We start from the raw sequence: 9833 nt of genomic DNA, 5'->3' as shown, positions 1-9833 counted from the left end.
GGCGCCCGTGCGGGCGTCACGGCGGGGCGGGGCGGGCGGAAGCTCAAGGGGAGGCCGCGCCGCCGGCAGCGCACGGCTCGTCCCGTCCCGTCCGGTCCCGTGCGGTCCCGGCCCGGCCCGGCCGCCATGGACTGTTACACGGCCAACTGGAACCCGCTGGGCGAGGACACCTTCTACCGGTGAGGGGCGGCGGCCCGGGCCCGGCCAGGGACAGCCCCTCTGTGCCGCTGGGGCCGGGCAGGGGGTGCCGGGGGGGTGTCGGGGCCGGCCGCGGGCCGTGGCGGGGGCTGAGGGCGTTCTGGGGCTGCTGCTGGGGGGTCTCGGCGTGACCGTGGGACTTGGGGGTGCTGGGGTGGCCCCGTGGCTGCTGGGGCTGGGTCTCGGGGCTGGTCATCCATCCCTCGCCCCCCATCCCTCGGTGTGCCGCCCATCCCTCCATCGCTCCCTCCATCCATCCCTCCATCCTTCCCTTCATCCATCCCTTCATCCCCCCATCCCTTCATCCCCCCATCCCTTCATCCCCCCATCCCTTCATCCCCCCATCCCTTCATCCCCCCATTCCTTCATCCCCCCATCCCTTCGTCCATCCCTCCATCCTTCCCTCCATCCATCGCCCCGTGCCTGCAGGAAGTTCGAGCTCTACACCATGGGGTGGAACCTGAAGGAGGACCTGCGGGACTGCATGGTGGCAGCTGCCCCGTACGGGGGGCCCATAGGTAGGGCTGGGCCATGGGGCCGGGTGTGCCCTGGCCCCCAGCAGCGGGGGGGCTGCAGCTCACAGCGCCCGTCCCGCCCCCCCCCAGCTCTGCTCAAGAACCACGCTCGGAAGGAGAAGTCCCCGGGCGCCCGCCCGCTGCTCGAGATCTACTCGGCCTCGGGGCTGCTCCTGGCCAGCATCCCGGTGAGCTGCGCCGCGGCTGGGCTGCCGGGGGCCTGCGATGTGCCGGGAGCGTGGGGCAGCCCCCCCCAGAGGCTGCAGCCCCTGCCCAGGAAGGGCCGGGTGGTGGCACCGAAGGGCCCCGGGCTGAGTTATGGGCTGGGTGTCGCAGGGGAATCGCTGTCGCCTCTCCCCGTGCCGCTCTGTGTGCTCTTGGGCAGCTCCTCTGCTCTCCCCGTGGGGCAGCTGGATGCTGCCAGTGAACCCAGCACCCGAAGCACCCTGGGCTGGTGGCTCCTTGTGGCTCCTGTACCCACCACAAGCTGTGCAGAAGCTTTCAGACGTGGTGGGGTGCGCCAGGAGGGAGCCGGGGGGGGAAGGAGGCTGCCAGGCTTGGGAGGGGAGGATGTGGTGGGGATACGAGCCATGGCATCGGAGCATCCTCCCTTCCCCAGTGCCCGGGGCTGGGGTGGGCTCAGGGCAGGGAGGACTGGAGGGGCAGGGGAAGCTGCTGTGAGCACAGGGCCCCACAGAGCCAAGGGGTGTCAGAGCTCCGGGCCCCCCCCATGGCTGTTGGCTTCATGCGTGGCTCCGTGCTGTGCTCACGCGTGTCGTGCCCGCAGTGGAAGAGCGGGCAGCTGGTGCAGCTGGGCTGGACGGCCAGCGAGGACCTGCTGTGCATCCAGGAGGACGGCACCGTGCTCATCTACAACCTCTTCTGCGAGTTCAAGCGCCACTTCAGCATGGGCAACGTGAGCGGGGCAGGACGGGCAGGAGGTGCCCAGGGCTGGGGCAGCGCAGGGGGAGCCTGGGGCTGTCCCTGCAGCAGGGATGAGCTGCATCCGTGCCATGGTCCCTGGGGCCACCACGATCCCCTTGTCCCTGGTGGAGCTGGGACACGGAGCAGCAGCGCTGGGTTTGCCCCTCGGGGGTGGTTCCTTGCCCAGCGCCGCGGTGCTGAGCCCCGTGTCTCTGCGCTGGCACAGGAGGTGCTGCAGAACCACGTGCTGGAGGCGAAGGTGTTCCACAGCGAGTTCGGCACCGGCGTGGCCATCCTGACCGGCAGCCACCGCTTCTCCCTGGCCACCAACATCGAGGACCTGAAGCTGCGCAGGATGCCCGAGGTGCCCGGTGCGTCCCTGCCCGTGTGCCCCCGTGCTCCTGCCCCTGCGCAGGGGGCGCAGCGCTGACGCTGGTGCCTGCAGGGCTGCAGAAGCCGCCGTCGTGCTGGGCTGTGCTGTCCCAGGACAGGGTCACCATCGTCCTGCTGGCGGTGGGGCAGGACCTCTACCTCCTGGACAACACCTCCTGCTCCGTGGTGGTGAGTGCCCCACGGCGGTGCTGCAGGGAGCAGCCGGGGGCATCGGCCCCATCCTGACCTGGCTTGAGCAGGGCGGGAAGGGGCACCCCAGTGACCAGCCTCAGCACCCCGCACCCCAGAGGGTGTCCCCAGGTTAACCCCCCCCGTTCCCTTGCAGACCCCCCCTGGCCTGAGCCCCTCAGCCGGTGCCTACGTGCAGATGGCTGTGTCCTTCACCCACCGGTGCCTGGCGCTCCTCACCGACACCGGCTACATCTGGATGGGGCTGGCGTCACTCAAGGTGAGCACACATCTGGGTGGGGGTCGCCTGGCTCCCAATGGGCACACATCTGGATGGGGCTGGCGTCACTCAAGGTGAGCACACATCTGGGTGGGGGTGGTCTGGCTCCCAATGGGCACACATCTGGATGGGGGTGGCGTCACTCAAGGTGAGCACACATCTGGATGGGGGTCGCCTGGCTCCCAATGGGCACACATCTGGATGGGGCTGGCGTCACTCAAGGTGAGCACACATCTGGGTGGGGGTGGTCTGGCTCCCAATGGGCACACATCTGGATGGGGGTGGCATCACTCAAGGTGAGCACACATCTGGATGGGGGTGGCCTGGCTCCAGGTGAGCACACATCTGGATGGGGGTGGCTGGCACATCCCTCCCTCTGTCACTGATGTCGGGACATAACCTCTGCACCCAGAAGGACGGGTTAGAAACCAGCAGGACTTTGTCGCGCGCCGGGGGCAGGGGGATGTCACCCCCCCCCCAGAAGAGGCAGTTCGCAGCTGATGTGCCTGTATTAGGCACATATTGATCAGAACTCCATGGAGTGCCCCCGATTCCCGTTCCTGCTTGGCCACGGGCCGCTCAGGCTGTGCCACAGGCACTGTGAATGCGAGGAGGGGCCTCTGGGGGTTGTGGTGGTCGTTTTGAGGAGAAATCCCCCCCCTCATTTCATCCCTTTATGGGAATCCATCCATTAGGGCCACTGGGGTGTGTTCAGCGTTTCCAGTTAACAACATGTGCCTGTTCGGGTTCATTTACAACCCCAAGAGGCTGCTCGAGCTGCTGCTTTCACCGTTTCCCTGTTTCTGGGGCCTTACCAACAGGAGGAGCCCCCCCTGCTCTGAGAGGAGAACCTGGTTCTCCCGGTGCAGCTCCTTAGCTTGAGAGTTGTGGGCTCTGTCCCCAGTGAAAGCGCAGTTCAGGAGCCCCCGTAGCCCTGTCTGTGGCTCTGTTCAGTGAAACACTGGTTTAACTCAGCCTCACCTCCCCGGGGTGGGGCGTTGGGGTGCTGGGCAGGCGCATCCTGCACTGGGGGGGTCCACACCGGCTCCTTTGGGGTCCCATGGGCTCCGGGCTGTGGGTTGCCCTCGCACCCATCCACGTTCCTGTTTATGATCCTGATCCACCTCTTGTTCTTCACCCGATTTTACGCCCCCATTCCCCCTGTTTCCCCCCCGGCTCATCCCGTGGCTCTGTTCCTAGGAGAAGCTCTGTGAGTTCCACTGCAGCATCCGCTCCCCACCCAAGCAGATGGTTTGGTGAGTGCTGACCCATGGCCGAGCCCACCCTTAGGGTGCGCTGAGCCCTGCGCCCACCCCACAGCCCCCCCCGGGACAGGGGAGCCCCCCCGGTGCCCCCCGCCGGGGCTGGGGCTGCAGGGGTTGAGCTGTGGGTCCCCCCAGGTGCATGCGGCCCCGCAGCCGGCAGCGCGCTGTGGTGGTGGCCTGGGACCGGCAGCTCCTGGTGGCCGGGAGCTCCAGCGAGGGCATCCAGTATCCTTTGGGAAGAGGGGCCGGCGGCGCGGCCGAGGGCCGGCACAGCCTGCGGGTCTCTACGGGTGCTCTTTGGGTCAGCAGCAGCTCTGCGGGGGACGCGGGTGTCCCCTCGGTGTCCGTACACCCCGGGCAGCCAGAGGAGGTTGATCTTGTTCCCGTGTCTGCAGTTCTGCCACAGCCGCCCCTGCCCGGCCCTGGGCAGCAGCAAACCCGCTCCTGTGTGTCCCCAAGCCCTGTGCCCCTCGTCCAAACCTCCTGCTGAGGGGGTCCTGCTCCCCTTGGCTCTGAGAGCCCTCAGAGCAGCGCCAGGGCCTGAAGGGGCTCCAGGAAACCTGGAGAGGGGCTTTGGGCAAGGGATGGAGGGACAGGCCAAGGGGAATGGCTTTAACCTGCCAGAGGGGAGATTGAGATGAGCTCTGAGGCAGAAGCCCTTCCCTGTGAGGGTGCTGAGGCGCTGGCACAGGGTGCCCAGAGAAGCTGTGGCTGCCCCATCCCTGGCAGTGTTCAAGGCCAGGTTGGACACAGGGGCTTGGAGCAACCTGCTCTAGTGGAAGGTGTCCCTGCCCGGGGCAGGGGTTGGAGCTGGAGGAGCTTTAAGGTCCCTTCACCCCAAAGCAGGCTGGGGTTCTATGGCTGTACATGGGGCAGAGGGGCACAGAGCCACTTCCTTCCCGCAAGCCCTTAGCGGGGAGCTCAGGTTTGTCCTGGATGAGGACTCCTACCTGGTGCCCGAGCTGGACGGGGTCCGCATCTTGTCCCGCAGCTCCCACGAGTTCCTGCAGGAGATCCCAGGTGAGCTGAGCCTGAGGGTCCCCTCCAGCCCCAGCCCATGGGGATTCCATGGTTCTGTGATGCTTTCACCCCCTGTCTCTGCAGAGGCCAGCCAGGAGATCTTCAAGATCGCCTCCATGGCGCCGGGGGCTCTCCTGCTGGAGGCGCAGAAGGAGTACGAGGTACGTCCCGCTGCCCCCAGGAGGTTGGGGTGTCCCAGCCCCGCAGTGACGGGAAGGGGAGACCCGGGGGTCCCCGCAGGGCTCCCCGCAGGGGTCCCAGTGCTCCCGTTCCCTGCAGAAGGAGAGCCAGAAGGCAGACGAGTACCTGCGGGAGATCAAGGAGCAGAAGCTGCTCCCGGAGGCCGTGAGCCAGTGCATCGAGGCCGCGGGCCACGAGCACGAGCCCGACACCCAGAAGGCGCTGCTGAGGGTGAGTGGGGCGCTGGGGGCCCCGGCTCCCTCCCGTGCGGCCACGTCATGGCCGGCCCGGCCCCAGCCCCTCACCCCTGTGCCCACAGGCAGCCTCCTTCGGGAAGTGCTTCCTCGACAAGTTCCCCCCGGAGAGCTTCGTGCGCATGTGCCAGGACCTGCGGGTGCTCAACGCCATCCGGGACTACCAGATCGGCATCCCCCTCACCTTCACCCAGTATCCTCCATGGGCAGGAGCGTGGCATCGCCCGGGGGGTGCAGGATGCGGGGGGCCATGCAGGGGTGCTGTGCAGGGGTGCTGTGCAGCAGGAGGCCAGTGCCCAGCACGTGCTGCCTGCACTCAGGGGGGTTTTGAGGTCCAGGACATCCCTTGACCATCCCCACAGATACAAGAGACTCACCATCGAGGTGCTGCTGGACAGGTGAGGGTGCCTGGAGCTGGGAATGGCGGCCCTGGGCTGAGGCAGTGTCTTTCCACACCATAGTCCCCATCTCCATGGCTCCCATCCCATTCCTGTGGTCCCTGTCCCCATGGTCTCCATCCCTGTGTTTCCCCATCTCCATGGTCTCCATCCCTGTGGTTCCCCATCTCCATGGTCTCCATCCCTGTGGTTCCCCATCCCCATGGTCTCCATCCCTGTGGTTCCCCATCCCCATGGTCTCCATCCCTGTGGTTCCCCATCCCCATGGTCTCCATCCCTGTGGTTCCCCATCTCCATGGTCTCCATCCCTGTGGTTCCCCATGCCCATGGTCTCCATCCCTGTGGTTCCCCATCCCCATGGTCTCCACCCCTGTGGTTCCCCATCTCCATGGTCTCCATCCCTGTGGTTCCCCATCTCCATGGTCTCCATCCCTGTGGTTCCCCATCTCCATGGTCTCCATCCCTGTGGTTCCCCATGCCCATGGTCTCCATCCCTGTGGTTCCCCATCTCCATGGTCTCCATCCCTGTGGTTCCCCATCCCCATGGTCTCCATCCCTGTGGTTCCCCATCCCCATGGTCTCCATCCCTGTGGTTCCCCATCCCCATGGTCTCCATCCCTGTGGTTCCCCATCTCCATGGTCTCCATCCCTGTGGTTCCCCATCTCCATGTTCTCCATCCCTGTGGTTCCCCATGTCCTTGTTCTCCATCCCTGTGTTTCCCCATCTCCATCGTCTCCATCCCTGTGGTTCCCCATCCCCATGGACCACATCCCCACAGTCCCCATCCCCCTGGTCCCCATCCCCTTGGTTTGGGGCTCGGAGCACTCTGGGCCCCCCCTGAGGCCGGTGGAGCTGCCCCACACCGCAGACCCCGCCATGGGCCGTGCCCGTGGCCCCCCGTGCCCCCCAGGCTGGTGCTGCGGCGGCTCTACCCGCTGGCCATCAGGATGTGCGAGTACCTGCGCCTCTCCGAGATCCAGGGCGTGAGCCGCATCCTGGCACACTGGGCCTGCTACAAGGTAAATGGGGGCTCGGGGGGGGGGCTCCGCGCTGGGGGGGGGGCTCTTGGGGACCGTCCCGCTCCCCCCGCGCAGGTGCAGCAGAAGGACAAGTCGGACGAGGAGGTGGCGCAGGCCATCAACCACAAGCTGGGCGACACCCCCGGCATCTCCTACTCCGAGATCGCCGCCCGCGCCTACGACTGCGGCCGCACGGAGCTGGCCATCAAGGTGCTGGGCTGGGGGGGGCACCGGGGGGGGGGCACACAGCGGGGGCCGGGCACTGACCCACCCCCCCCGTGCCCGGCAGCTGCTGGAGTATGAGCCCCGCTCCGGGGAGCAGGTCCCGCTGCTGCTCAAGATGAAGAGGAGCAAGTTGGCGCTGAGCAAAGCCATCGAGAGCGGGGACACCGACCTGGGTGGGGGCAGCGCGGGGGGGCTGGAGCCAGGAGTGGGTTTGGGGGCTGGGGGGGGAAGTTGGGAGCCGGGGGGGGTTTGGGGCTGGGAATGATTTGGGGCCTGGGGAGGGGGTTTGGGGTCTGGGGGGGTTTGGGGGCCAGGGTTGGATTTGGAGGCTGGGAGGGATTTGGAGGCTGGGGGGTGTTTGGGGTCTGGAGGGGATTTGATGGTTGGGGGGGATTTGGGGGCTGGGGTGTGGTTTGGGGCTGGGGGAGGGTTGTGGCTGGGGGGGGGGTGTTTGGGGGCCGGGGGGTGTTTGGGGCTGCGGGACCCCCTTTGTGGCTTTGCTCCTTGTGCAGTGGGGTGGCAGGAGCTGCTGGGGCTGTTCCCTGGCTGCCCCCCCCAACATGGGGGCACAGACCCACATCTTGCCCGCCGCCTTGCCCCCAGTCTACACCGTGGTGCTGCACCTCAAGAACGAGCTGAACCGCGGCACCTTCTTCATGACGCTGCAGAACCAGCCGGTGGCGCTGAGCCTGTACCGCCAGGTGAGGGGCTGCCACCGCCCGTGGGCCCCCCCGGGCCCCCCACCTGCCCTCACCCCCCATTGCCCCCAGTTCTGCAAGCACCAGGAGCGGGACACGCTGAAGGACCTCTACAACCAGGACGACAACCACCAGGAGCTCGGCAACTTCCACGTCCATGCCAGCTACAGCGAGAAGGTCCGTGCCGGGAGGACGAGGGGCTGGAGGGGGGGCTCCCTGTGCCCAGGGAGCGGTGCGTGGGGGGGTTCATCCCTTAGGGCTGCTGGGTGCGCACAGCGGGGGGTTCCACCCTCCTCATGCTCAGGGTGGGCTCTGGAGCTCCCCACATCACACTCTGTGGCCATCATCCCCTTGGGGCGCTGCTGGCAGACCCCATCCCACCCTGTGTCCGGATCCCACCCGCGCTTAGGCAGCCTCTGCCCGTCTCGGGGGGTCAAGCACAGCGTGGCAGAGCCAGAGCCTCCCCCTGCGCCTGTGTCAGCCCTGGCCCCCCCCGGGGGGCTCGGTGGGTGCTGCCCCATGCCCAGCGGGTGCCGCGGTGGGCGAAGGGGCCGCTGTGCTCTGTCCCCAGCGCATCGAGGGGCGCGTGGGGGCCCTGCAGAACGCGCTGGACGAGTTCTACAAAGCCAAGAACGAGTTCGCAGCCAAGGTGAGGGGCCTGGGGCGCTGCTGGTGGCGCGGGGCTGCCTTTGGGCCCCCCCCCCTTGGTGGGGCACCCCCCCTTGGTGGGGCACCGCAGGTCCCTGGGCCCTGGGGCAGAGCCCGTGGGCAGAGCTGGGCCAGGGAGCCTCCAGCGGGTGCTCGGTGCCCAGGCCACGGAGGAGCAGATCAAGCTGCTGCGGCTCCAGCGGCACCTGCAGGAGGACTTTGACAAGCCCTACCTCGACCTCTCGCTGCACGACACCGTCTCCAACCTCATCCTGGACGGTCACCACAAGCGCGCGGAGCAGCTCTACCGCGAGTTCAAGATCCCCGACAAGAGGTTGGGCCTTGGGGGGGCTCCGGGGGCAGCCGCGGGGCTGGAGCTGAGCTGTGGGGCTGGCCGGGGGGGTGCAGGGCGCTGGGTTCACCGCTGTCCCCAGGTACTGGTGGCTGAAGATCAGCGCCTTGGCCAACCGCGGGGACTGGGAGGAGATGGAGAAGTTCTCCAAGAGCAAGAAGTCGCCCATCGGGTACCTGGTGAGAGCTGCTCCTGCTGCTGGGGCCAGCCCTGCCCCATGGGGGGCTGTGCCGTGGGGCTGGAGGGGCCATCACCCCCGTCCTCTCCTCTCCAGCCCTTCGTGGAGATCGCGGTGAAGCACCACAACCGCTACGAGGCCAAGAAGTACGCGCCCCGTGTGCCCCCCGAGCAGCGCGTCAGGGCCTTCGTCCTCGTGGGGTGCGTCTGCTCAAGGGTGTGGGGTGCTTGGGGGGCAGCTTGGGGGCTGTGGGGCAGGGTTGGAACCCACTGGAGCAGTGGGGATGGGGATCGTGCAGCCGCAGGGGGAGCAAGGGGTGGATGAGACCTCCCAGAGCACATGGGGTGTGTGGGGTTGGAGCCTCCAGCCCATGGGGATGGGGGGGCTATGGGGCTGTCCCCACACCCCATGTCCCCCTCTCCCCGCAGGGACCTGGACCAGGCGGCCGATGCCGCCATCGAGCACAAGAACGAGACCGAGATGAACTTTGTCCTGTCCAAGTGCTCGGCCAGCACCGACGCTGCCGTGGCCGAGAAGCTGAACCGGGCCCGGGCCCAGCTCCTCAAGAAGTGACCCCCGTGGTGGGGGTCCGGCCGTGTCCTCCGTGGGGGCTCCAGCCCCTGTCACGCTCCTTGGGGCCACTCCAGGCTGCCCCCGGGCCTCCCCCTTGCTGCGGGGAGCCCCGGCATGGGGCAGGAGGGGTCCATGCGCTGGGGTCACCCTGGCAGCCCCCTGCTCGCGGTCACCGTGGGGCCAAGGTCTTCCTCGCTGGCTGCGGAATGCAGCAGTGGGACCATGGGGGGGTCCCCACTTTCTCACCGTGTGACCCCTTCCCTTCTTGTACAATAAAGAGGGGAGCTCGCTGGCCTGTCTGCTGTTGAGAAATGAGGGGTACCCCCGTGGGCACCCCCAGTGAGGGGTGCAGGGTTGGAGAGGGGGCTTTAGGGCACTCCCAGCATGGGGGCACAGGGTTGGGGGGGGCTGTAGGGCATTTACGGGGGGCACCGCGGTCTGGGGAGGGGTGCCGGGGTCCTGGAGCAGGCCCTGGGGCTGTCTGCAAGGTGGGATGTCCCAGGGGCGGTGGGATGTCCCCGGGGGGGGCTCAGTGCGGGCGCTA

General features: G+C 67.6%; 1 protein-coding gene across 1 annotated transcript; it reads left to right on the top strand.

The window, feature by feature from the left end:
* The first annotated feature begins 43 nt into the window (after positions 1 to 43).
* On the top strand, positions 44 to 9584 carry VPS16 (VPS16 core subunit of CORVET and HOPS complexes). The gene is made up of 24 exons (XM_030492335.1): positions 44 to 179; positions 628 to 716; positions 804 to 901; positions 1501 to 1629; positions 1864 to 2008; positions 2083 to 2198; positions 2356 to 2478; positions 3679 to 3734; positions 3879 to 3968; positions 4669 to 4763; positions 4848 to 4924; positions 5043 to 5174; positions 5263 to 5390; positions 5560 to 5595; positions 6507 to 6615; positions 6691 to 6825; positions 6905 to 7013; positions 7444 to 7541; positions 7611 to 7715; positions 8110 to 8187; positions 8351 to 8520; positions 8621 to 8717; positions 8813 to 8916; positions 9145 to 9584. Exons 1-24 carry the CDS (start codon positions 127 to 129, stop codon positions 9287 to 9289), a joined length of 2517 nt encoding a protein of 838 aa, XP_030348195.1. The 5' UTR covers positions 44 to 126; the 3' UTR covers positions 9290 to 9584.
* The last annotated feature ends 249 nt before the right edge of the window (positions 9585 to 9833 follow it).

The sequence above is a fragment of the Strigops habroptila genome, chromosome 7 (assembly GCF_004027225.2).
Source record: "Strigops habroptila isolate Jane chromosome 7, bStrHab1.2.pri, whole genome shotgun sequence".
NCBI lineage: Eukaryota > Metazoa > Chordata > Aves > Psittaciformes > Psittacidae > Strigops > Strigops habroptila.
The sequence above is the reverse complement of the archived record's forward strand: the minus strand, read 5'-3'. Positions and strand labels throughout refer to the sequence as shown.

What these genes read in the sequence shown, in the direction of transcription:
- VPS16 (XM_030492335.1), top strand. Translation starts at nt 127, where the DNA reads ATGGACTGTTACACGGCCAACTGGAACCCGCTGGGCGAGGACACCTTC. An exon ending in CAGGATGCCCGAGGTGCCCG is followed by an intron (nt 2,009 to 2,082) that starts GTGCGTCCCTGC and finishes TGGTGCCTGCAG; the next exon opens with GGCTGCAGAAGCCGCCGTCG. An exon ending in GCACGGAGCTGGCCATCAAG is followed by an intron (nt 6,826 to 6,904) that starts GTGCTGGGCTGG and finishes CGTGCCCGGCAG; the next exon opens with CTGCTGGAGTATGAGCCCCG.